The sequence below is a fragment of the Solanum verrucosum genome, unplaced genomic scaffold (assembly GCF_900185275.1).
Source record: "Solanum verrucosum unplaced genomic scaffold, falcon-dt-bn FXZP01000009.1, whole genome shotgun sequence".
NCBI classification, from domain to species: domain Eukaryota; kingdom Viridiplantae; phylum Streptophyta; class Magnoliopsida; order Solanales; family Solanaceae; genus Solanum; species Solanum verrucosum.
This window is the reverse complement of record NW_026020231.1, coordinates 4995959-5022491: the sequence shown is the minus strand read 5'-3', so window position 1 is coordinate 5022491 and position 26533 is coordinate 4995959. Positions and strand designations below refer to the sequence as shown.

Below are 26533 nucleotides of genomic sequence, written 5' to 3'. Positions count from 1 at the left end.
GCTTTACAAGTCTACAAATATTTTAGGCTTTTAGTTGACTTTGAAGAAAGATGCTCACATTGCTTTGTGGACTAAGTCTTTGGTTTAGAGTTGTCATCATCACGATACTCCTGAAATTCCATGATAACTGCAATGACTTACTGGCATTATCTGTATAGGTAAACCAGGTCAAAGTTGTCGATAGTAGCAAATTTTGTTCACATCTCTACATTTTTCTCATTGTAATGCTGTTATTTGAATGATAATTTTCACGTTAAGCACCGACTAGAGCTAGGATTTGGAGTTTATAACTGAACCAGTGGCGGAGCCACATGAAGTTGAGGGGTGTCGACCGACACCCCTTCGTCGAAAATTTACATTGTGTAGCTAGACTAGAAATATTTTTTTATGTGTATATATTACATATTGACACTTCTTGACTTCTACGTGATTTTACTTCTTTATATTTTGACACCCCTTTGTCAAAGTTCTGGCTCCGCCATTGAACTGAACCCATACGTGATATTGTAGCTTCACCCCGGCTACAAGCATATTCAAAAGGAAACTGAGTGTTCACATATTATTAGGAACTTAATAAATAGAGGATACTTAAGGAAATAATATTCCCATTATCTCCCTTCAATCATAAGATAGTTGACATCAATCAACTATGCAGGAACGTGGAATTAACATGTCCCTCGACAGCCGAATTTACCAAAATTAAACAATGAGCCTAGTGGGGGGAGGGGTGATTAATTCCCACACATTTCCATAATTATTAGTATAAAATGTCTATTAATAGTCTTCTATCAACTCAGATCATCTAAATATAAAGTACCCTCTTTCTTCTTTCATTCAACAAAGAGAGTGAAGAAGAAATGGGGCGTATAGGTGCAAAACCCATTCATCAGTTCCAAGTTCAACACCAAAATGATAATGATCAGCACCAGCTACAGCCTCATCAAGAATACGCTTCTCAAGTGGAAAGTTTTGATCATTATCAAGCCCCTGAAACCATTGATGAAATACATCCACCATCCATTGAGTCTTTCCATGAAGATCTTTATCCAGAAGAAAATCAAGATGAACCACCACAAGAACTGACAATGGCAAGTGAATCACAGGAAAATCAAGACTCAGTACTACAGCAACAATATGTACAGGCAGCACCTCAGCAAATGAGCAGGCCTGTGACCACACAGGTTTCTCAGCAAAATGGAAAGAATCAGAGGCCAAGGAAGCAGCCTAAGCCCAAATCACCATTACACCCTAGCCAACACAACAGCTTTCCCATTCATGACCCTCAACCTCAAGCAGAAGCCTTTCCTCCCCCTCAGTCTAAACCCTTGCCACATCCCTTCCCACCTGCTCAAGATTACTATGAGCCAGACACCTTTCCTCCTACGCAAGAAGAAGAAGAACACGCATTTCCTCCAACTGTGCCACAGGCCTTCCCTCCTGCTCAGGACAGTTATGAACCACAAGGCTTTCCTCCAACTCCTAATAAAGCACATGCTTTTCCACCACCTCAAGTTGATCCCCAATTATATTCTCCTCAGGCTAGACCACACGCATTTGTGCCTCAGAATCATAATGTGCCAGTTTTTACCAACTCTCAGCCTCAAGCAGGTACTAATTTTCCACAGTACAGTTTAGCGCAAGGTTCACAAATAGGAATGGGTATGGGACAATACCAACAAGGGACGCAACCAGCATCTCCCATGATGGGAATCCCCTTCAAGCCACTTCTTCCAACTGAATCTTGGAAGACTGGATTGTTTGATTGCATGGAAGACCCCACAAATGGTAAACAGTTTTTAATCTCCTTATCTCATGCACTCAAGCACACACACAGACAAAGGAACTGTTCAATTTGCTTACGAAAGTAAAAGTTTCAATGTGATTTACTAGCTTGTGCAAACTTTCAGCTCTCATTACAGCATGCTTCCCCTGCCTGACATTTGGACAGATTGCTGAGATTGTAGACTCTGGACAAACTCGTAAGTGATACATAGATAAGAAAACAAAAATGGAAATTCTTACACTTCATAATTAACCCTGGATACTCTCTCCTTGTCTCTCTTTTTTGTGTATACTATAGCTTGTACCACTAGCGGCTTTATCTATGGGGCAATTCTTATGTTCATTGGAATGCCTTGCATAATGTCATGCACCTATCGTACAAAGTTGAGGAGCCAGTACGGGCTAATTGAATCACCGGCACCTGACTGGGTAATCCACTGCTTTTGTGAATACTGTGCTCTCTGTCAAGAATATCGAGAGCTTCACCACAGAGGACTTGACCCTTCAATTGGTAGTTCTACTTACAACCTTATTTTATTTTATTTTTATAATCACAAGTATTAAGTTGCTAGGTCAATTGTATCACCATCCTTATCTATAAATTATGAACCAGACCTCCGTTTTATGGGTTTCGCAATCATAGTTGTCATATTTCTAAACTATATGGACTGTTCTTCATTGACAGGATGGCAAGGAAATCAGGCACAGAATCAGAACATGCAGCTACAACAAGCTACCATGGTCCCTCCAGTTCACCAAGCCATGGGCTGATTAATTTGTAGAAACTAAGTATTTATATTGTGCTTCTCTCTAAATTTTGTTCTGTCTTTTAACTTTTCAGATCTTTGTCTATATGTATGTTTCTGTGTTCCTTTGCGATTTGTAATTCCCCAATGGGAAAGAGAAATAATGCTAAATTTTCAAATGTTCCTGGAATTTTCATAATGAAGAACTATCTTTTAATGCAAAGGAACTTTCATAGCTCATCAGATGGCACCATTAATTCCCTTACTGAAGTTAGATTATGGCAGCAAGGTTAGCTTTAACTAAGTACTTTAATTAGGTTCACTTTCCACAGGTAAAATTTACGTTATAGATGATACTACTCTACTTATGAGAACAATTTTGATCCCTTTCCTGATACGAATTGTCTTGGGGCAGCTATAGAAACAATGTTTATTTACAATTCACTGCAACTCACAACCAAGTGGGTAGGGGTGTGCACTATTCGGATTAAACCGAATAATCAAACCAAATCAAACCGAATTTTTATTTGGATTGGTTTTTTTGGTTTTTCGGATTAGTTTTGGATTAATAAATTACTTTGTTTTGGTTTGGTTTCAGATTTTAAAAAATAAAAACCGAAAAAAACCGAATTATATATCTATATATATAATGTTTAGGTTTAGAATTAAGTTGGAGTTAACCACTTTTGTCCCTTTTTGGTTATTGCCTTTCATGATGATTACGTTTATATTTTATGTTTGAATTACATCTATAATAGGTATACTTATAAGTATTGTGTTTTAAGTTTTACTTATGATTTATATTAGAAAGAATATGTTAGGGATGCGTTGGAAGTCATTAATTTAAGTAATTAATTATATTTTTAGTTGCTTTATTTATTATTCTAGAATAAGGTTTAGTTTCAGAGTTGTATAAGGATTAGGTTAAGTTATAGTTATTAGTTTGGAATAGGATTTAGGTCTCCTACTTTCATAAGAATTAGACTTCCAATAAGACTCCTATTTAAAGGGGCTTTTGATGAATAAATCAGTAAGTCGTAATTCAGCAAAAAGCATGAGATTAGAGTTCTCTCTTCCATTGAACTCTAAGGTTTCAGTCTCCCTTTGAAGAGATCGGAGTTCTTTTTTAATGAATTCTAAGGTTTCAGCCTCCCTTTAACGAATTGATTTATATATCGCCCTGTGAATCGATCCTTCCCTAAAGATTCATAACAAAATATTTAAGGGATTAAATATTATTACTTTGGTTATATATGTTATTAATTATTGACATAACCGAATAACCAAACCGAAAAAAGCCGAATCGAATAGAGGAAAACCAAACCAAACCAAATTTATTTTGGATTGGGTTACACTTTTACAAAACCAAAAACCGAAAATCCAAACAGAATAGTGTAAAACCAAACCGAAAAACTGAATGCACACCCCTACAAGTGGGTGATGCACCCGCCGACCAGTGTGGATGGAAAATGGAAATATATAATTCTTCACAGTTGCTGTCAGATCAATTTCCATTTATTCTGTGATGGAAAAAGGGACATGTTTCCCCTATCAGTATTGGGTGACAACCTATGACCAAAAGTTACCAACTCAGGGGCCGGGGCAGTGGCCTCCATCTCACTACGAACACCTACAATGCCGGATCATATTGGTTTACCCTAATACTTTGCGTCTAAGATGAAGGGGGCTAAACGACCTGCCAACGTCGGGGGTTTTAAGAGTTCACATTGGAGCTTTCCACCTTAGAGAGAAGACTCCGAGTATGCTGAAGTGTATCAACATTATAAAGAAAGCATACACAACATCTTACGTCAATGATCCTTCTTTTTAGGTTCATTAGGCTTCTTCTTGTTGGCTGGAACCTCCAGTTATCTTGGTAGAAATTGGAATTCTATTTCCAAGTTAATGCAAGATAAAAAAAGGATTTTGGTTTAGTTTTCCATGCGATGCCCTAGGACGAGGCGTTACTTGTGATATTTCAGCATGGAGCACATTTTCAAGATTGACCGACAACAGTCCCTTGACCAACTCCAGGTTCAATATAGAAGCAAGCCCTACGGCGTTCCACTATCATCTCCCTTCTGTTCTGAAACTGTAAATGTTTGGGAATATGAGTCTTAACTTCTCTACACCACTTGTGGGTCGAAAGCCATGATGGCTTGTTTCTTCATTATATTATATTCTCTTGGGAGTTACTCTTTGAGAATATGCTTGTTTTCTTCATGGCTTCTAATCATTTGAATCAATTCAAACATACTATTATGCTTTCGGATTATTTTTCTATATATTCTTTACTTTATTTATTTTTCTTTGCCTCCTCAAGAAAACAGTTTAATGTTTGAGGGTAAAAGTAAAAGACAGATGCTCAGTTTTAGTTGCCATAAAAAATCAGAGATAGTTGCTAATAAAATCTTATAAGGCTGCCCCTATAAATTCATCGAGCTAGATATTTGAAAGAAAGAAATTTTGTAACTCAGACAAATGTTCAAGAATTTTCACGAGCTTAAAAGTGAATCTATTTTTAGTACAAATTTTGTAAAGATTTATACAAGATACATGTACAATGCATGTGTACATAGTGATTAGTGCAACCAAATAGAGCAAACTTATACATATAAACCCCAAGTAAATGCGACAGTCACCCTTACCATGTGAGACAGAGGTAACTAGCCTAACTACGAGCCTTCTTGATCATCCATTGAAACCGTCAAGGTAAGTATAATTATGAAAACCTAGATGTTTATAGTAGCATCCCAGAGTCTAAGCAACCCATTGCGTCCACCACTACAAATCCTTTTCCTTTCAAGATCAGAAGCCACACATCGTACCTGAAGATAACAGATGATGGCATAAAAAGTTAAAGAGCAAATGATACAGTATTTAATACTGCAGCTGATCTATTCCAAGGTAGCAGGGCATGGCAAGAAAAAAGAATCTAGAAAAGAAAAAACTAAAACAGGAAAATTGAAATAGTGGAGACCTGAAGAAAATTGTTTTCCGGTGATCAGAAGGACCACCGGAGTTGCTCCACTAATTCAAAAGTAACTTTGGTGTACCTCGAAACTAGTGCCTAGGAGCATTTTAAAAAATTATAATAGCTAGTTTCTTGATTCATTAGATGCTTTTTCTATTAATGTCACTTAAAAAGGTTTAGTACTGGTACAGCCAAAAAAGAAAAAGATAATGGTCAAAAATACACTTGAACTATCACTTCATCACACCCCAACTATGATCTATTCTCTTTTTCTACTTGAATTATCACCATCATCTATGTATTAGAACTTATCTAGTTGAGTAGATGGTGATAGTTCAAGTAGGAAACAGGAACAACTCATAGTTGGCCTAGTCAGCTTTGAGTGTATTTTAATACAAAGATGGTGATAGTTTAGGTAGGAAAAGGGAACAACGGATAGTTGGAGTGTGAAACTTGCAAAAAAGTGACAGTTTTCAGATGTGTTTTTTTACCATTATCTCAACAACAAAACCATTATCTCCAAAAATAAATAAAAATACATACCATTGCTGCTGTTTTCTGAGGAGTTCTGTAGAGCTGCCATCCGGCCATCTTTGAACCAGCACTAGAGAAGCCACCTAGTCTCTCTTGAGGACGGTGAAAGAGAGACATTGAATTATCAGCAGCCCCTATTCCTAACCAGTGTTCCCCAGCATCGATGGACAATATTGAAGCAGTATGGATAGTGACATTCTTTATACACCTTATGCCGCCTACACATAAAAAGAACAGCTTTAGTTATTCAATCAACCAGTTCATCGTCCATTCATCTCTATGGAAGAGAAGATAGTTAACTAATGTCAACCTTCGTCTACCAACACACCGAACATCAAATGTCCAGCAAAGCTAGAAGCACGCTGTATATAAAAATATTGAGTGAATGTGTTGCTTAATACTCCTATATACTCCCTCCGTTTCAAAAAGAATGACCTCCTTTCCTTTTTAGTCTGTTTCAAAAAGAATGACCTCTTTCCTTTTTTGGTAACATTTTAATTTCAGTTTTCCACGTGGCATGTTTAAAGCCACAAGATTGAAGAGCAGTTTAGTACTTTGACACAACTTTAATTTAGGACCACAAGATTCAAAAGTCTTCTTTATTTTCTAAAACTTTGTGCCAAGTCAAACCAGGTCACTCTTTGTGAAACAGAGGGAGTACTAAATTTAAATAGCACAGTTGACAATCATATTGACAATGGCAGCCAGTAAAAGAGTAAAACCCCATCCATGGTCAGAGATGCAATCTAAGATCAGATTGCTCAAATGGATATGTAAAGTCTTATGTGCTAACCATGACAGTTCACAATCAGTCCAATTCAATGAGAAAACTCGAATTCTCGGCCGGGTAAGGGTACATTAAATATCAAACTTCTGGCATTACAAGGCTACATTAAATTGATAATAGGCTTTTGATATGATGGTGTTACAACAACATACCCAGTGTAATCCCACAAGTGGGGTCTGGGGAGGGTTGTGTGAAAGAAAAACTTCATCATGCTAACAAAATTATTTAAAATACAGTTCTAAACTTATGATTATGTTTGATGCTTCCCAACTTTAGAAAGTCACAAAAAGTTTGAACAATTCCATAAACCAAATTGAATATAGAGAGTTCCAGTTTCTTTAATGATTAAAAAGAGAAAAAGAAAAGATAAGTCGGGTCCAATGTTATCAAAAGCGAAAAGCACAAAAAAAACTCTACGGTCCGCTAGGGCTTTAAGCGCACATAACACATGGGCTTTAATGAAAAAAAGGCTCAAATGGAGAAAAGATACAAAAATATATGCTTAGTACAAGACTAATACTAAAAAGCATGAATAACAAATATAGGACAAAGAAATTGAAAAAAAGAATACGATAAGTGAAATATCCATTGTTTAGCATCGCCTCGTTAAGAGATGCTTATTGGATAAAAATGTCTTAGAACCTTAATGATAATGACACTAAAGCACATAGAGTGAGGCAAAGTGCTCAACATGTCTTGCACCTCTCGCTTCAGGGTTAAGCGAACCTTTGACAAGGCGAGCTGTACTATTATCGATATTACAGGGGGAAATCTCACCTTAAATAGAGAGGAGATATCATTAATAACTTACAATATATTAGTATCTAAATTCTAATACAACAACAACAAACCCAGTGAAATCCCACAGGTGGGGTCTGGGAAGGGTAGAGTGTACGCAGACCTTAACCCTACCTACCCCATGGAGGTAGAGAGGTTATTTCCAAAAGACCCTCGGCTCAAGTAACGCATACCAAAGCAGTTTAGGAAAAAAAATACAAAAGTAAAGAAGACCTAGCAAATAATAGGAAAAGCAAACAAAAATCGACGGACAAGAAACTACAAGACTAATGCTGATAAAAGATTAGTATCTAGTTACCTTCTCAAAAAAAAAAAAAAAAGATTCGTATCTAATACAGATAAACGAAAAACCAGCTAAAGTGTAACTCACAAAGGCATCATGAGCTATCTGTCTGAACAATTTGATTTGTCAAACGCCATTAGGGAGTCAAGGATTCGAATGTTTTTAATGAGTATTTAGGAAGAAGGGGAATCAGCTTCACTGTGATGATCATAAACTATAATAGATGGATTCACATGCAATTCAATGTTTTCCCTGTTACATTAAACTGCATATTGCTAGCTAATTGTCCATTAAGTCAGGGACAGACTGGGTCACTTAGAGGAATTAAACAACCAATTTTCAGGAAAGACTTATGCTTACCATCATCATTTTCCCAGAACCGCAGAAGACCATCGCTTGAACCTGAGAGCATTTTTATCATGCTTTAGAACGTACTATACAAGATTTTGATCAACAAAACTGATGAAAACTAATAATACCCTGAGAAACAATAAAAGGAAACTCGGAAATAGAATACTTCTTTATTTACTGGTCATGACCTGTTATTATCCCTTTGTCCGCTGAGGAATACTCCACACATAGAATTGGACCAGCATGGCAAGCTAGCACTGCATCACATTGTCCTCTAGAAACAGACCAGATTCGTGCCGTCCAATCATCACTACCTGTTATCACCGTGTCTCCCACCATTCTAATTGATCTGTTTGAATTACAAGTTTCATTAATTATCATAGAAGCACAGCATAAAAGGAAAAAGATAATAACTCTGAACCTTATCTGACCTTATCCATTTTGTATGTCCCATAAGCTTGTGCATTTGCCTCCCAGCACGAACATCCCAAATGTTTGCAACCCTTCAAATGGAAATATATAGAAGTCAGGCTTGTGCCAATATGCTAACAAGTCATTTTGATTTAACGATTAAGAGCCTGTTTGGATTGGCTTTTGGCTTATTTTTAACATTTTAGCTTAAAATCAAGTGCTTATAAGCATTTTTTAAAATTTACCCCGACACTGCAAAAAATGCTCTAAGTTATTCAAGGGTTATAAAGCGCTGCATAATATTGTATGGATTTCCATGTGGTGATTAATAATCCAAGGATTGTTATACAGTAAACAATAGTAATGCATAGATTATTATGTAGGAAAAGCCTACTTTAAGGACATCTTTGTTTTTAGATACTCTTATCCAGGTATATCTAATACACATATGCCTATTCCACATTCTATCTCATATAAAAGTAATACTGAGAGTCCAGCATAAGTTATAAAGTATTAGTAATACTCCATTTGATTTTCAATTTGAACTCCTGAAACAAAACATTATGTTAGTCATGTGGAGATCACAATAGTAATACAGAGTTCTATACCAGAAACTACTCCGCATAAATAGTGCAGAATTTTATAAATAGATTAATTTTCCTTTTCCCTCAAAATTAACGACCCCTAATTATAACATTTTAAGTTGTAAAAAGCAGGTTTACATGATATCTCAGATGAACACAATAAACAGCTTGTTTAAAATGCTGATAGAAGTGACATACGCATCTCTGCCTGCAGCAGCTAAGACTCCTGTCGAGTCATCATACTCCATGCAAAGAACAGCACCAGAGCAACGGCCTACCGTAGCAACACAAGTATCTGTTCTTACATCCCACATCTTTACAGTCCCATCATGGGAAGCAGTAAGGACACGTTCACCTGAAAGCATGCGCACATAGCTGACCTACAAGAACAGAGAATGATTTGGTATAATGATGAGATCACCAGAAGGTTTACATTAATGTACATCTACACATCGTACACAGATAATTAAGGTAACTGGACATCTTAATAAGCTGCTTAAGAAGAAATAAAGTAAGAACTACTGTCATTAGAAAAATGATAAAATCAAGACCCATAGAATTATGCAAGAATTATAGAGATACCAAACAACTTAGGTTCCAAACAACTTTATTTCTTCTTAAGCAGCTTATTAAGATGATTAAGGTAACTGGACATCTTAATTAGCTGCTTAAGAAGAAATAAAGTAAGAACTATTGTCATTAGAAAAATGATAAAATCAAAACCCATAGAATTATGCAAGAATTATAGAGATGCCAAACAACTTAGGTTCCTGATTAGTCTATATTCCACTTCAACACCATTTCAGTTCATTAGCAACATTGGTACAAAATCGTACAGTTCAGTTTGAGATTTTACTTTTCCTTTATGTTAAATTACACCACATTTGCACTTGTTCACTGCTTTTAAGTCCATAAATGAAAATACTTGCCAAAAGGCAAGCAAAAAGAGAGTCATTCTCTATTTGGATATCGAACAAAAGGATCGAGCACATTCAACATGAAGAGACTGAACGAAACCTGTGCATTGTGGTCCTTCAATTCTTCAAGTAGTTGTGTTGTTTGTTTATCCCATACAAGAATAGAATGATCATCGGATCCTGATACCACCTTCCCTCGGTCAGAACTAATTGCCCTAACAGTCCTGTAAAGAAGACGGATGAAAAAATTAAAGAAACTAAAAAAAGGAGAAGATCGAGAAACTCTCTTACATTTAACTTCAAGTGGTGGAAAATGAAAGAGATAACCAAAACTTATATGTAAGTTGAAATCAATAAGCTAAACACCAGCAATGAGAAGAAAGTACATATAATCTTACCTTGTGTGCCCATTCAGAGTAGCCCTAAGTTCAGCACCACGAAGGCTAGGATCCCAGATCTTAACCTGCATAATTTTTGCCAGAGCAATAACTAAAACGGCAAAACAAGATCACAAACACTTGAATTTGCTACTGCTGCTCTCTATCTCTACAAGATAATCATGTCATATACAATAGGTAACTCATTTAAGCATTACATGGTTGACTCTTGTTTCTCTTTAATTTTAGTTATCAATGTTTTTATGAAAACATTAAATGTATGTAATTTATAATAGGAGGGTATTACTAATTGGTTTGATAATAGAATATATATTATACACACATACACAAATAAATGTGTGTCTGCGTGCACTGTGCGTGTGATTGGAAGCTATGGCAGAAGGAAAGATGGAAATCACTATTCATCTCATTATGGCTCAATATCGAACTAGTTGGAGTCAGTTCCATGTGCCATCTGTATCTGTTCTGCTCTATGGGGTCCATATCATTCCAATATTCAATAAAGACAAATTAAGAATTTTCTAAAACTAGAAAAATATGTTATCTCACAACTAAAATAAAGAAATTATTGGGTCTTACAGCATAAGGCAAATTGGACCATGACAAACATTCAGACTCAATAATTCATATATCTGTACCGTGCAGTCTGTGCTTCCACTAATAAAGAAACCAGCATCCTCTCGGTCACCAACTAAATCCCAAACCTCTCTTTTCGTCACACAATGTAGAGCGGTAACTGCACCACTGTGACCCCTTAATGTACGGATGCTGGTTTGCATTTTCTTTTGTCCAGCTGCTGATAGATCTTGTTTTCGAGGAGTCCCATTCTCGCTTGAAGCTGAAGTTAGTAGAATAGCAAATCTCAGCATGCAACACAGGGAAGAAACATAATGTGCAAAATAGAAGGAATACTACATGCCTAGAGTGCCACTATCAGAAGACCAATTGCCAACACGACCAAAAGACTTGGCTCTTATTGACGTATCCCTGCTGAACATGCTCTGGACCCAGCTTCTTCCGATACCAGATGCCTCAGCAGGTTGTTGAGCATCATCAGATGCATCCTGTGCTCGCGGGGAAGGTAATCCCAAGGTAGATGCAGACTGTAACTTAACTGAGTGGATTCCCCAGTAACCAACAAACATATGCCGGACATGGGATAAATATCCACGGAGTTTTATCTGACAATAAATTAGAAAATTAACAGATTAAGAAAGAAAGTTTAGCAACACTGAAGTCCATTATTCAATCTTTTAAGAACCTTTCTTTTTCTTTTCCTCGAAAACGTGTTCTAAACATGGTGTCAAGTGCTTTGAACAGAAAACATGCTTAAAGCATGCAAATACTACCAATTTTTACTAATATGGAGTACAAGGCTGAAGAAACGGACAATTGAATAACAATATAGTCCAGAAGCACAGCAGGTAGAGTGCCAAAAATTAAGCAGAGCAGCAGCTAAAACATTCTTCAATGATTCTCATAACGCACGAAAAAATAACATAACAATCTGTGTGACAACAAGTGATTATTAGTAAGTTTTAACTATGACAAATAAGCCATAAGGTTAAAATCAAATGAAAAGACCAAAAAATATGTCACCCCAGTCACAGAATTCCTGCATTACGGATCCAGGATAAAAAGGAGCTAACTAGCCTGTCTAATGTTGGTTTTTATTTTTTTTGGGAACTAGTAATGTTGTATTCCTCAGCATTAAGACTGTTGGCAGCCTAATGTTGGTTGGTAATTATGAAGGATGTTATATGTTGACTTTATGAATGGTTTTAGGAAGAGATATGCCACAAAATAAGCATGCGGCGTCACCAAGGCGGATTGGTCACTGCTGGAAATGGAGGCATGCAATATATTATCAGTTCTCCTTCCACAGCTCAATGAGGGACTCAATATAATAAAGAGCGTTCAGAAAATCACTAAAGAGTTTCTAGATATATTAACGGCTTGATGTTTTTATATAATTTGATAACAGCAAATCATTCTTTTTTATAAGGTAAATATACTTCATTAATATTTGGGCCAAAATTACACATGTATACAAGAAGTATACCAAAAAGGCAAAAAACCTACATATATACATGGTTCTCTACGAAAGACACGATAATAGGTGTAAATTATGTAACATCAAATCATTTTTTAAAAATTAGTAATAACAGCAAATCATATTGAGTTGGATTTACACAACTATAGCAAGAAACAGATAGAAATGCCATAGGCAACATTCCATTTTTACAAGTAATAATAGGCTAACATTAACATGGCAAACCTACAGTAACACCTCCACGTCAAAAAGGAGAGAGGCGGATTAGGGGCATGAGAAAAAGTCTAATATAACTCACAATATGCTTGTACCCAATGTTGTTTTTCCCAGCTATTGTTTCAATCATGTACCATGCATCAGTGTCATGAAGTCCAAGGCCAGCCTTCAAGAAAATAAGGGAAGAGAATCAATATTCAGAAGAGAAAATATCATCCCAAAAGCAATTGGGTGGAACAACTTTCTGCTTTACAATGAGGATAAGATGTACCATGTGAGTAGCCAGAACAATGAGCTGGGTTGTCACCAACGTAGCATAATTGGTTGACCTGACAGAAAGAGAACATAGATTTGAATATCATGCATACTTTCTCCTTCATTTTTTCCTTTTTGGGTCAAATCTAAGCACAATTGAAAATGGCAGCACAAACTACGCCTAGAAACTTGTTAGGGAAGGTGATGCCAAGATCATGGGACTGCACTGTTTCTGGGGGAGAAGTTCATAAGCAAGGGTTAATCTCTTAAAGTATTTTTTTTTTTGATAAAAGTTAAAGTAAATCTCTTAAAGTATTATATCACTCAAACATAGGGTTGAAGAAGTCTCTCAGCTTAGTAGCTTCTTAACAATATTGTTGGATACATGAAAAGCAATGATAGATAACTTGACAAACTACAATGAGAATGTAGACCAGCAAAAAGGCAAACATAGCAGATATCTTAGCTTTTAATGGTTTTAATGCATATGCAATGCATGTTTCAACAAGAACCACAAATATTTCAAATGCATTTCTCCACCGACACGCAGGGAGAATTTATACCCAAGGTTCCTTTCCAACTTAAGGGGTTAAAGACGAGGAGATTCAATTTCTCCTTTCTTGTTCCTATGAATTATGCAAGGGCTTACAGAATGCTCAACTTTGTTGTAACTGAGGGTTGGATCAAGAGTTCCACAATTAACTGTGGGCAAGAAAATAGTTTGGCAATTTCACACCTTCTATGTGCGGATGACACTTTTTCTGTGAACTTGAGGAAAGACAAAAAAGATATACGAGACTAATCCTTGGTGTTTTTGAAGTTGTATCAGGACTTCATGAAAATTGGGCCAAGAGTAAACTTAGGGGACGTTTGGACAAAAAAAAATTGTTAAGAATCTGTTTGGTTACACATTGTGTCAATTTTTCATTCCAAATACTTTTTAACATTTTTTCAAGTAAAATACATGTCGAAACACAGCTTCAACTTCCGAATAGCCATTTCAACTTAACTTCAAATACTACTTTTTTTCAAATATCATTCAACTCATGTCCAAACTATGTTGCTTGAACTCTTCAAAATGTTGATGGGTGTGCGCTGGATCCTTCAAAAGTAATTCATTTTTGGAGAACCCAAGTATCCAACACGGGTGCAACATCATTTTTGGAGAGTCCGAGCAACATAGCATTAACCGCCCCCAACTCCAGTGTCCAGTCAACTATGTCTATGATCTACGGGAGCTAGCTACTATCCCAGGGCATCAAAAAAATTTACCAACAATATATGTGGGCTTAACCTTAAAGACAAAGCATAATTTTGAAGTTATTTGGGAGGGCGTAATAGAGAGATGTGAAAAGACTCCAACTGGAAGCTGCAAATTGTATCTTAAGAGTCCTGCTTGATTCTTACAAAGATTGATCTTTTTTTGAATTCAATGACAACTTAAACTATGTCCTTATTCACTATGCCTTGCAAGGTGGAAAGGAAAAGGATCAACATTTATTTTCCAAAACTTTTTTAATTCCGTTTTGCTTGCTATTACTGATTTTGGATGAGTGTTGCTAATATTAAAAAGGTGTTGCTTCTTATGGTGAACTCTCTTTAAAAGTGAGCAATGTTCATGTTTCTGAAGCATAAATAAACTGTCAGTATTAAACAGCATGGTGCACTTTCAATTGCATCTTGCTACCTGTCTCCTGCTACATTCTCTTGTGGTTATGTGCTACCAAGTCCTTTTTGATAACCATACTGCAAATTATACTCTTGGTCTCTTGCAAGTTACTATATAGTACTTTAACAGAAGTAATGTAATTGGCATGTCTTATTTTTGGATCTTGTTTAAAGATGTTCAAGTTGTTTTCATCGGCATGATGATCTTATTTGGTCATCTTAGTCTATTGTCAATGATTGAAAAAAAAAAGTATATTGCCTAGGTGACAACTGATTCTAGTTGGAGAGATATAAACTAATGCATGATATGGAGAACGAATGTGAATCGACCCACCCAGTTACTGTTGGCATGCACAAATCAGAGTTTTTTTAGTGCTGGTTTTGACATCATTAATACTCAACATTGCAATTAAGAGGACAATGCTAGTATATGTAAAATAATCAACTCTCCCTTGCCTTGATATATCTCAGACAACTTCTTCCTATATTGTATTGTCACGCCGACAAATTTTTCATACAAACCTCTTACCTTGGAATCTGTTGGAATTCCTTTCATGTAGGAGATGCGGTATTTTAAAATATCTACAACATATATGCTGCAATTCAGTTAATGACACTAAGTATTTCGTAATCCACATGTCGCATCCTAGCTTCAATAATTCATTTAGAGAAATTATTAACAATCCAAATAACGGCCATTGAAAAGGAAAACAAGGCAAGACTTGTTAAATGCTAATATGCCAAAATGAAGCATACAGATAACGATGGGTGTAATATAAACTTGTATGGAGCATAGATAAATAAATCGCTTACTTGCTAGAATAACGATCCAGTAGACAATCAAAGTATCCTTCCCAGAAACTGCAAAATGAATGTGGAGATGTCAGACAGAAACCTCATACAGACTCCTCAAACTTTGAAAGACTATCAAAGAAAAAGGGAAAAAGACAAAGTTTGAAAAACTTATGAACCTCAGTCTTAGTTCCCTATATATTACCAACACACAATTCACAAAGACACCCTTGTAATTGAGGCATAGTGATTACAAGGTAAAAGGACAAAGTTCACCCTTTAAAGTTTAACCATTGTGATAAGCTAATTGTTCAAAGTTCCAGTAGTTAGTTTGGAGAAACTTGTGGAAGCTCTTTTATAATCTAATCAATAAAAGCTAGTTAGGATTGAAATAAAATTTATGCTGAAAATCAATTTAAAAAAAAAAATTAGGGCAAATTACAGAAATCACATACTTTTAAGGCAAAATTATAATATATCCCTTAAAAGTTTATAATTACAGAAATCTCTCAAACGGATACAATAATATAAGCGTTGATACATTAATCTGATGCGCGAGATACAATAATATAAGCGTTGATACATGCGCGAGATACAATAATATAAGCGCTGATACATGCGCGAGATACAATAATATAAGCGTTGATACATTAATCTGATGCGCGAGATACAATAATATAAGCGTTGATACACTAATCTGATGCGCGAAAATGAGGGATTTTGGAGATTTGTAAAACTTATAGGGGATAATGGTAATAAGTAAACTAAAAGGTGGATTTCTGTAATTTTTCCAAAAAATTATGCTGAATATTCTAAAATATATGAAGGAGATAGCACCTGGATATTTGAAGACCATAGAGGTAAAAATTCCAGAAAGAATACTTTGATTGGTCACATATTTTTTTATAACCAAGAAATACCAAGGGCCAATGGTGTAAAGTTTGAAACTGGATAGATAGTGGTCCTGCCCTCTACCCTTATCCACTATAATACTAGGCTTTTGTTTACAAAAGGTTCGAAACCCACAAATCACATGTCGTACTCTTACCACTAGATCAAAGCCTTGGGGACTTTGATTGGTCATATATGGACATATATGATCTTATTGTTACCTTAATTGTACTGTGTAATTTAACATGACACCAGAAAAGGAGACATCAACTATTAACATATTTTATGAGACATCAACTTATGATGTATTATTTAGTTGACAGAAACACACCGTAGCTCCTCCCAGATAGAAAGAGAACGAAGATGTCGTTGAACATAGTCTGAGACATTGTTTATATCCTTCTTGTACATTTCTGCAGAGACTTCCAGGGCATCTCTGACAGTTGCCATGTCATTCCTAGACATAGCAAGATTAATTGTTGTTTTCAGCTGCAGTTGCATGAAAAAGTATATGTTAGACAAGTTGGTCCATGAATGCTCCTGTTGAGCTCTTGGCTAACTAGCTGAAAGAGGGAATACTCAGGATAGATTGTGATATTTCTAGTGACAGGTAAGGGAATAAAACAACAACATAATACCTAGTGTAGTCCCACAAAGTGGGGACTGGGGATAGTACAGAGTACGCAGACCTTACACCTACCTTAGAGGTAAGAAAAAAAGAGTCCAAAGCCGTCCAAAAGAAGTAACAGAAGTGAAAGCATACTGAGCAGTAAAAGTATCACTTAAAAGTAAAAGTGCTAGGTAAGGAGTCTTGCATGAAGTTGTAAATCAAATAAAAATGTCATCTCAGAGGGGAAAACTGAAGAAAATTCTCAACAGTATCACTTAAAAGTAGGAAGTAGAATTTGCAAAATAAGTCACATTGCATATATGATTATTTAGTTATCAAAGTATTAAGATGTTTTTCTCCCTTTCATAACTTCTCCCAAAAGGAGGAGTGTTCTTCAATAATGTAGAAGGAAAAGGAAAAAAAAAGTAAGAAAAGCTCTTTTTCTTTCTTCTTCCCTTTTTTTAGGGTGAGAAGTCTCAGATACTTCAATCAAATTAAAAAATAGAGAGTTGAAGTGTCACTTTACCAGTTCTTTGACTGCAATAAACTGCTCCTCTGACAATTGACAGTTCAAACCCTATGAATATGTGGTAAAAAGGGCGGAAGTCAGTGCACAAAACATGTCAAATGATTAGATAACAGTGCTGATTTGAAGCTACGTACTGAATGAATGTGCTCTCTTATACATTCAACGAAACCACTACCACCAATTCCTTCAGCATCTGACTCAATAAGTGCTGATAAAAAATAAGCCTACCAATTAGCCTGTTCTTCATTTGCTAGGACAGTAGATTATACCAGCATTAACCATAAAAAAGCCAGTAATTCTGGGATATTATGAAAAATACCGAGGATGGTTCCATATTCAAAGGAGGAAAGAGGATCATCAGTTTGTCCCAAATTCACAAGGCGTACCCACAATCCCTGTTTTAAGGAAAAGCAAATGCAGATATGGAATTAAAGATCTATATGAGAAGTTTTTTTTTCTTTCATCAATAAAGTAAGAAGCATCCACGAGGCCACAGAAGTGCAGGTACATGTACAGAGCAGACAAAAGAAACCTAGTCGGAATCAAAAAATCCTTGGCAAGAAAGCTAAATATGATAGTCAACTTTAATACTTTACAAGAGCTCTTTTAAAAGCTCATAATTTCCCATGTAAAGTTGGTGGAAAATTTTGTTACACTACAAAGAAAGTCAACTAGAACCAACAACAATGACGCCTCAATCCCAACAAGTTGGAGTCAGCTATATGGATCCTCACTCACCAAGTTTCTCCATTTAAGCTCGCAAGTCAGTTAGAGCCTTGGAAGCCGGAAAATTAAGAGATAAATGGAGTAGATGCACACTATCCATCTACTGAGAACTAAATGGATTTTAAGTTGCATTGTCAAACTCGAAAATTGACCCGTAAGAAACAAAGAACTTTAACTTCTCATTAACTTTTTGGCATTTGAAAAAGAGAGAACACCTACGTATTTATGTATTGTAAACTCAGTATTTCTGAGAAGCATCGAAATACTAAGCAGAATTCTCTTATAGGAATACTAATTGCTAGTGCTTTTGTTGTTCCTGAAGAAACTGAAGATGTTACAAATGCTAAGAAATTCAGACAGCATCATTTATTAGGAAAATGCTATGTAAGCTATAAGAATAACAACACTACTATTTGCAACTCTTATCAAAACATTCCAGACATAATGTAATATGATCAAAGTTATGTGATGAGTGATGACCATGAGTATTTGATCTCTATAAACATGTATAGACTTCACCGACCTGGTCAAAAAATAGGTATAGCATTACCTATCTTAGGTTGTTGTACCGTGGCTAATAACTGCATATTTTTACTAGTCAAAGTTTTTCAAAGAACTGAATCTGATAAAAGATCATGCAATTTAAAGCCAACCCAGGAATGTATATACAATAGTCAATAAGTGTATTATTTTCAGATGTAATTTACATACTATCTGGAAGCAAATGAATTGTATTACATGCAACACATCCCCAGTCTTAATGTGAAGAGGGAGCTCAAATGTAAGTGGTTAATAAGACAGCTTTAATTTCTTTTTCTTTCTCGAATGACCAAGAAAGCAGTTGATTCAACTTCGAAACTTGGGGGTAATGACCCCACCCCCCTATCCTTATTCACTTGAATACCAGAGTCAATAGACTTGGTGCAAGAACCAAGTTTTGATCTTGTGTGATGTATAACTGACACTTTTTACTTTTCGGGAACCAAAGACCTGGCGGCAGGACAGCTTTAGTTTCTGTTTTTTTAAATAACCTTTTTGATAAGATTATATTATTTGTACTTTTTCTGAAAAAAAGAACAATCTTTTTCCTTCTTGTTAAACCAAGTACACCTCCTATTTAAGTATTATATACAAACTTTAACCACTGGTGGTGGAGAAGTGGACTAACATGAATTCAGGAAGAATCTGTATATTCAAGATAATAGAAACTCAAATATGATCAAATAACTAAAAGTGAAGTTTCTGATATAATTGTTTGCTGATTCGCTATTTTTCTGGTTAATATCAGCAACATATACATACTGCAATAATAGGAAGAGGTCCAAACTAATAGTTCAGGTGGCTTTCAGTCCTCCAGTTCTATTAATATTAACTTATTATAACAAAAACTACTCACCATCTAATGAAAGGCAACTGATTGTCTATCCAAGAAGATAGAGATGCACAGGCAGGAAAAGGGGCGTGAACTGTTTTCCTTCATATGTAACAAAGTGAAAAGCAAAGAGCAAGACAGCACTAAGACCAGCCTTTCCTACTCTTCTAGATTTGAAAGATAGAACAGAATAGATCATATAAGTGCAAAATAAGGATCAAGGGTGCATTATAAGCCATCTTTTTTTTGCTCTTCCGGATACGAGAGCAATAGCATAACAGATATCATTTTCATTAAATCCTAGCAAACAACATTAAAAAATGCATAATCACTTGGCATAGAAAGTAAATACACGCGCCACTCCCCTTTACCCTTCAACTTTTGCTCCATGATACAAATTTATTGTAAAAATAGAACAAGGAAATTAAGGATAATAGAATAGTAGTCAATAGGTTCCACTTTTATGATCTTCCGCTCCATATGGAACAGGTCAAGATGGGTGTAATATTGAAGGAAAGCAAGGAAAATATAAGGAATGATAAACTCAATGTAACGAGGAATAGTATTACTAATTTCTAAACTACCCTTAACTGGTAGTGCTTCTGCAATTTTCATTTTAAAGAATCTGATGGATATACTGTACAACTTAAGAGAAAGAATATATAGAAGGAAGCATCTGATATAAAAAGACTTGGAGGTTTAAGAGTAACAAATACTTCACCTGAAGCTTAACTTTTATGTCCAAAACCATACGTTCCCTCTCTGCCTGTAAGGAAGAAAAAAAACCAACTGGGTTGAGAGAGACAAAATAGTGAATCACATACATCACCAGCAAAATATAGAGAACGTACAGCTCGCTCTCTGGGGCTTAGGCTTTCGGCCTTTGAATCATTTCCAGCAAGTACTGAAAGTGAACTGATGAAATGGAGGAAAAAATAATTTTCATTTTAGAGAAGCAAAATGATGTTAACATCCAGAGAAATCCCGCATAATAACATAGGACATACCTAGTAGTATGCCTCCCAGAATATTCAAGTGCTCCACTTGCTGTTGCTAGAATCTGCTTCCTCTTTTCCTCCTGCTCTTCCGTTCTGACATTTGCAGGAAACCTGTCATAACAGTATTTGGCACCTGATCCTAATTTTTATTTTGGAGCAAAGGGGGGATTTACATCAGTGTTGTATCCATCCCAACAATCGTATGTTCATCAAACATGACTTAGCCACATCACAATAATAAGAAAAGATACCTGAAATCCCCACACCCGGATCAGATATAGTTATGATCTCTGGCTCTGCCTTAAGTGAAGGAAGAACTGAAAGAGGATTTTGACCCCTGCCAATTGCATCTTGTAACTTATCTAGGAGATTATTATTGTTTTCTTCAGAACCAAGACCTCTCTCCAAATAATCCAAGAAACCCTGGGAATCTAAAAACTGACTTATCTGTTGGCATAATACAAAGAAAATAAATACACGAGTGGTGACACCAGAAGCAATAACCATACAGAAAGCACATGGAAGTATAGGTGTATTATGTGTACCTATGTAATATTCATATATATTAGAAATAAAGCAGGTGGATGAGGTGAAATTTTTTTCATTATAGGTCGAGCTTTAACAAACCTCGTCACATTCATCCTTTACTAACATCACACCAATAGGCTTACAAACCAAAAGAAGTTGAACATGAATGTTGGAGTCTCCTTACTTCTCAGTCCTAATCTATGTCTTCCCTATCTTATCAAGATATTAGCCTTCAGGCTTCAATGCCATGATGAAATTCTAATGCAAAATCAATCTTATTTGTTTGTCCATTACTAAAATAAACTGAATCCCATCAAATATTCAACAAAAACATACCCTGTATAGTCCAAGCAGATATTATATATGTAACATATAGGATCAACAAATGTATATTATCATCAAATAATCCATCCTAAATTCCTGCAGGCCCTTTTTGACATGTTGAACCTGTATATCTTATAAAGGACCAAATATTTATACTACAAGCAAGTTAAATCAATTTGTATGTCTACAAACACAAGATGGGTACTTCGACATCACCATTGAATCTGGTGGCTGGTTTGTTGACCGAGAGCGCTTCTTCAGGAAAGCCTGAGAGTTGAAGACCTGTGTTGCGGTATTTTCCTGATATAAAGTGATGAAAAATCTTATTTTCAGTTGTACTTTCACCTGATATATCAATTAGTTAGAAGTTTAAGCTTCTTACTATGAAATTACGGTAGCCACCAAGTATTGATGCAAAGAACTTTAAGAATGTAAATCTGCAAAAGGAACAAAAACCAGTAATATGTCATTTTATTTGAAACCTTAACTTACAACTTCAAGTATCCTCCTTGAGAGACAAACAAAAACAACCACAGATATTGTAAAATGACACACAAGAATCACCTAATTTGAATGTCGTGTTCTTCTCCCCATGGTCTGTTGCCACCTCGTTGGAACTGATCGGAGACATTTGCTCGAGTAGACTTCATTTGGTCTATTCCAACAACATTTGGATACAACAACTTCATAATGTCACCACGCAGGGTACTATATTCTGGCTCTGGTATGGGAGGAATGTCCTCTGTTGTAGTGATGCGATTATGCTCAAGGTCCACAATAACTACCTAAAACATCAAAGAAAGAACAAATCAAAAAGTGGGATAAATAGTAAATTAAGTCAGAGCACACTAAAGCTAAGCTCCAAGATTCAGCATGATACTGAAGAGGACTCTAATTCACCACTTTTTGGTAAGTACACAACTTTTTTTGATGACCCGGAAACCTGTAAAGGGCCACAACCGCAGCTTTCAAAACTCAGGTTAATGAGCCCTTCCCTCTACCCTTCACCACTTAAATACCAGGCTTAGTTTGCATGACGCAAGGCTCAAACCTGTGATCTAAGTCATAAGTCCCTCAACCTTTGCCAGTTCAACCTTAAATACCAGGCATAGCAAGCTTTTTCTATTGAAATATATATGAGCTTCTCCATCAATTTCTCCTTCTCACTCCTTGTCTTTATACCTTAGAGAACAACAGATTCAAGCAGTTTAGTAAGCGAACTGGAGGTTTTGACCATTATTGTGTGAAGTGGTGGTTCTGGTAAATAGAAGTATCCTATGCATGAAGAACCTAATCGAAAGACAAGTGAATTTAAGAGTTTGTTAAAAGAATGTCATTTAGAATTTACCAAGCAGCGATTCCTACCTAATACCTATAAAGCTTGGATCTGCTTCGACGCTGGCTCATACTGGTTCAAGCTTGGCATATCTGAGACCATGCAAAACTTTACTAACGTCACTCCAGCCTGGGAACTAGCTGGATTCACACTACACCACTAAGCTACCAACAATTTCCCTGATAATGTATCTCATATTCATATGCAATAAATTCATATCAAACTACCATTTCTATCCAAGCTGTCGACGATTGGGAGAAGCAAAATTAAATCAGGATTTGGCCGGAAAACTAAGCAAGGCTATGTATAGTATGACCGATCACCATCGATAAAGAAGAATTCTTTGGAGATTTCTATGACATCTTTAAAATCTCACAAGATACTTTCTCTTTTACTTAAAAATAAAAAGGAAACAGGGAAGAACAGTGCCATCTTTATATGAAACTAAGTAGAGGTAGCACTTTCTTGGTGCTGGTCTGCCAATAAAATTACTTTACTATCAAAAAGAGGTAACCCATGAAGCTCCATAATTAATCAACACTGAAGACGACTGTTTAATCTCAAAATGATAACTCAAGTTGTTTCAGTATTAAATGAAAAGGATAAAGAGAGTTAAGTGTCTATATTAGATTATAAGCATTAAGTGAACTTACACCATCCATCGTAAGCCCATAAGTATCCACGCCAGAGTGAAGGCCCATCATGTATGGCGTAGGAGCATCAATATAGTCTACTCCACTGAAAAACAGCAATGGAATGTAGACATGCTTCAGCACAACAAACGTCAGAAAATCAGATGACTGTCCGTGGAAACCTCAAAACATGATAAAGTCCCCATAGGATAGGGCATTACGTAAATATACATACAAACGTGCAGACATACATACATACATAAATATACATTCATAAATTCATATATACATGCATATAATATAATTTGAGAAAATGCACAGGATAGAAATTGGAATAGCAAGCCATAAATCCCAAAAATATTTCATAAATCAGTAAAACACACCTGCCACCGAAATGGATATATTAAATGGCATATGGCTTCTGATACAAGTGTTAACAGAGAATACCTACAAAATCAGTTAAGTTGAAATTAGGAAACATGAATCCCACAACAGCATAGAATCAGCTACACAAGGACAGTACATTGGAGCTCTTCGTAAATATCGTTTCGGTACAACCTATGTACTGATTACTTCATTATGAAATATATACAGTTACCACTTTTTTTCTCTGCTTAGGGGTTTTTCAGTTCTGTCTTCTGAGTCTTGCAAATACTAGTAAGCAATTAACCTTGTGCACACATCATTTAAAATGTAAGGTATGCACAAGAAACAGGAGATGATACTAACAGCGATACATATAAATCGAAGAAATTAAACAACTTTACTTATGGTTCCCCAGGAGTGAGAGAAATAGGAATACATGTTCGATCGAAGCAAAATCCTTCTCTCAAGTAGAACAGCTGTAAATAATTGGATTACATTGTCCACATCCAAACACTGAAGCAAAGGCTGAAATGATATCTGTCATCAAGTAAAATATAGTCAATCCTGAAGCAACCATCCAGTGAGACACCCTAACCGGAAAAACTCTCAAGAAGACAAATGCTAGTAAGCTTACATCAGCATGAGGAAGGCCCTCCTTTGGTGGAACTTCAACAGAGAGAAGGCTGTTCTCAATAGCAAATAGCACCCTATCTTTTCCAGGTGTTGGCAAAGGTACATTGGAGACTGAATATGCTATAACATCCCACAGTGGCTTGCTGAAATTTTTGCAGAGCTGACAACATTAATACGAAAGATGATAAATATAGAAAAAGGAACAACAAAAATAAATTTTCGTTGCAATCCATATATTTTCTGTAGTCAAGTAAGAATCAGAAATTATATAATTATTCTTCTATAACATTTTTTGTGCACATGCAGGAAAAAAGAAAAATATAATCCTTGCTTCACAACTGGGTAGGGAAAAATACAAGCCAGTAAAGTAGGAGAAGAAGGGGAGGAAAACAGGTGGACCCTATAAAAGAATGTTTCACACTCTCTCCACTTAACTTCCTCTTTCTGGTGTGAAACCAAAGAAGGTAGAGAGCCTTCTCAAATCCACTTCTCCCTTTCCATCCCCTTGTTGACAGCAACAATAACAACATAATCCCACAAGTGAGGTTCTGGAGGGGATAGGATGTATGCAGACATTACCTCCTGCCTTTGTGGGGTAAAGAGGTTGTTTCTGATATACTCTTTTGAGCAATGCAGGATTGTCAGAAAAAAAAAACAATAAAATAGCAATATTTTTTCCATTTATAAGAAACAGGTTGCAGACCCTCTGGGAGATCTAAATACAAAGTATAAACTTTTATCATTAATAATTGATGTGCAATATATGTGTCAACGGTTCGTGGTTGTATCATAAACAGCGAAGCTTTCTAAATTCATACCTGCTTCCAGAGGAGGAAAAACAAAGCACAAAAATTTCCTCCAGGGCATCTCGAAGGATTTGAAAACTGGGAGAGCGTGAGACAATACAGATGCACTTGTCAGCATATGAATTTACAGGAATGCGGTAAGCTTCAGCAATATCCTCACAAACAGGATCCCGAAATGCGATGCAGCTGACATAGATCTTTGACCCATCACCCTCTGTAGACATTAACACTAGTCACGACCCAATAAAAGAAAGAAAGCGGAAACACTAAACCGACAACAGCAGAAGGCACAGAGAAGAGATTAATTTTTTCTTCTGATAAAATGACCTTAAACAACAGTTTAATTAAATCCTTCTTCGTTATTAAATGAGGACATAATGTTTTATCAGAAGACCAGCAATAGAGCTACAACCAGTACAGAGGAAAGTTCAAACGTCCAGACAACACTAACCCAGCCTAGCATAAGTATGTTGAAGGGATTGTACACAATCAATGGCATTCCAGAAAGCAAGGGAAGATATTATGTGAAAGCTACTAGCATACCAGTCAAAACAATAGGATAACTCCTGGGGAGAGTTGATGGATCATTTGAATCAAAACCTGACCCGTAGAATTCCACACCAGCTGGTAGAACACACTGCATTTCAGAACCGCAAAAAATGATTTGTAGTGCAAAAAACAAATAATCATTTAAATGGCACTTTATTTATGGATTTTACCTTACATAGTCAGTCAAAAAAATTGCATATGTACCATTCAAGAGGGAAAAGAGGAAAAGAGTGCTTACAGTAGGAAGTTGCGGAGGAGGGGGAGGGTAGAGAGTATGATTGGAAGGAGGGTACTGATCAAGAAGGGCTGGCATATACATGACCCCTGCGCCATGGTACCCTCTGTTCGCATCCAAGGTCCGTATCTCTGTCCCAATACCACATACTACGAAGTACTCGAAGATCCTAGCCATTAACAGATCCCTCCTTCAGATTATACGTTAACTCCGATCTGATACATTACATTCATATGAATTGAAGTTGAACAAGAAAATTCTCGCTTTTCTTGGCCCTGACCCTGGTCCCCCGAGAGTGAATTCAACTCGAATCTTGGGTCAAGACTCCAGACTAGCAACTAATAGCCTTCCGAGCCAAGCCAGCCAGCCCCTATAGAGATTTTCCGACTTTTTAAAGTAAGTATTTTTGCGAACGAAAAAAAAAACGCATTTCTGGCTTTCCAATATTG

The 26533-nt window shown here is 36.2% G+C and overlaps 2 protein-coding genes and 1 non-coding gene across 4 annotated transcripts; 2 read left to right on the top strand and 1 right to left on the bottom strand.

Annotated features, from left to right (window-relative positions):
- Positions 1 to 773: 773 nt before the first annotated feature.
- LOC125832420 (early nodulin-75-like) lies at positions 774 to 2745 on the top strand. The gene is made up of 4 exons (XM_049511568.1): positions 774 to 1785; positions 1908 to 1979; positions 2081 to 2293; positions 2468 to 2745. Exons 1-4 carry the CDS (start codon positions 858 to 860, stop codon positions 2551 to 2553), a joined length of 1299 nt encoding a protein of 432 aa, XP_049367525.1. The 5' UTR covers positions 774 to 857; the 3' UTR covers positions 2554 to 2745.
- Positions 2746 to 4933: 2188 nt separating this feature from the next.
- LOC125832598 (DENN domain and WD repeat-containing protein SCD1) lies at positions 4934 to 26433 on the bottom strand. Of its 2 annotated transcripts, XM_049511790.1 has the most exons (31): positions 26088 to 26433; positions 25844 to 25937; positions 25313 to 25514; positions 24496 to 24637; positions 24298 to 24398; positions 23879 to 23942; positions 23517 to 23630; positions 22092 to 22312; positions 21910 to 21964; positions 21744 to 21827; positions 20927 to 21122; positions 20685 to 20814; positions 20529 to 20592; positions 20399 to 20443; positions 17899 to 17974; positions 17714 to 17787; positions 17577 to 17627; positions 16772 to 16929; positions 15571 to 15618; positions 13106 to 13163; positions 12917 to 13000; positions 11485 to 11746; positions 11204 to 11403; positions 10566 to 10630; positions 10268 to 10391; positions 9449 to 9630; positions 8687 to 8758; positions 8444 to 8604; positions 8265 to 8306; positions 6046 to 6254; positions 4934 to 5356 (listed from the first exon to the last, which is right to left on the bottom strand). In XM_049511790.1, exons 1-31 carry the CDS (start codon positions 26259 to 26261, stop codon positions 5261 to 5263), a joined length of 3648 nt encoding a protein of 1215 aa, XP_049367747.1. In that variant the 5' UTR covers positions 26262 to 26433; the 3' UTR covers positions 4934 to 5260. The 2 variants fall into 2 exon arrangements, with proteins under 2 accessions (XP_049367747.1, XP_049367748.1); XM_049511791.1 differs by lacking the exons at positions 25844 to 25937; positions 26088 to 26433 and having other exon boundaries at positions 5176 to 5356; positions 24496 to 24654; positions 25313 to 25502.
- LOC125832726 (small nucleolar RNA snoR137) lies at positions 14665 to 14794 on the top strand. Its single transcript, XR_007443254.1, has one exon. It is a non-coding gene; the product is annotated as a small nucleolar RNA snoR137 (small nucleolar RNA).
- Positions 26434 to 26533: the final 100 nt, after the last annotated feature.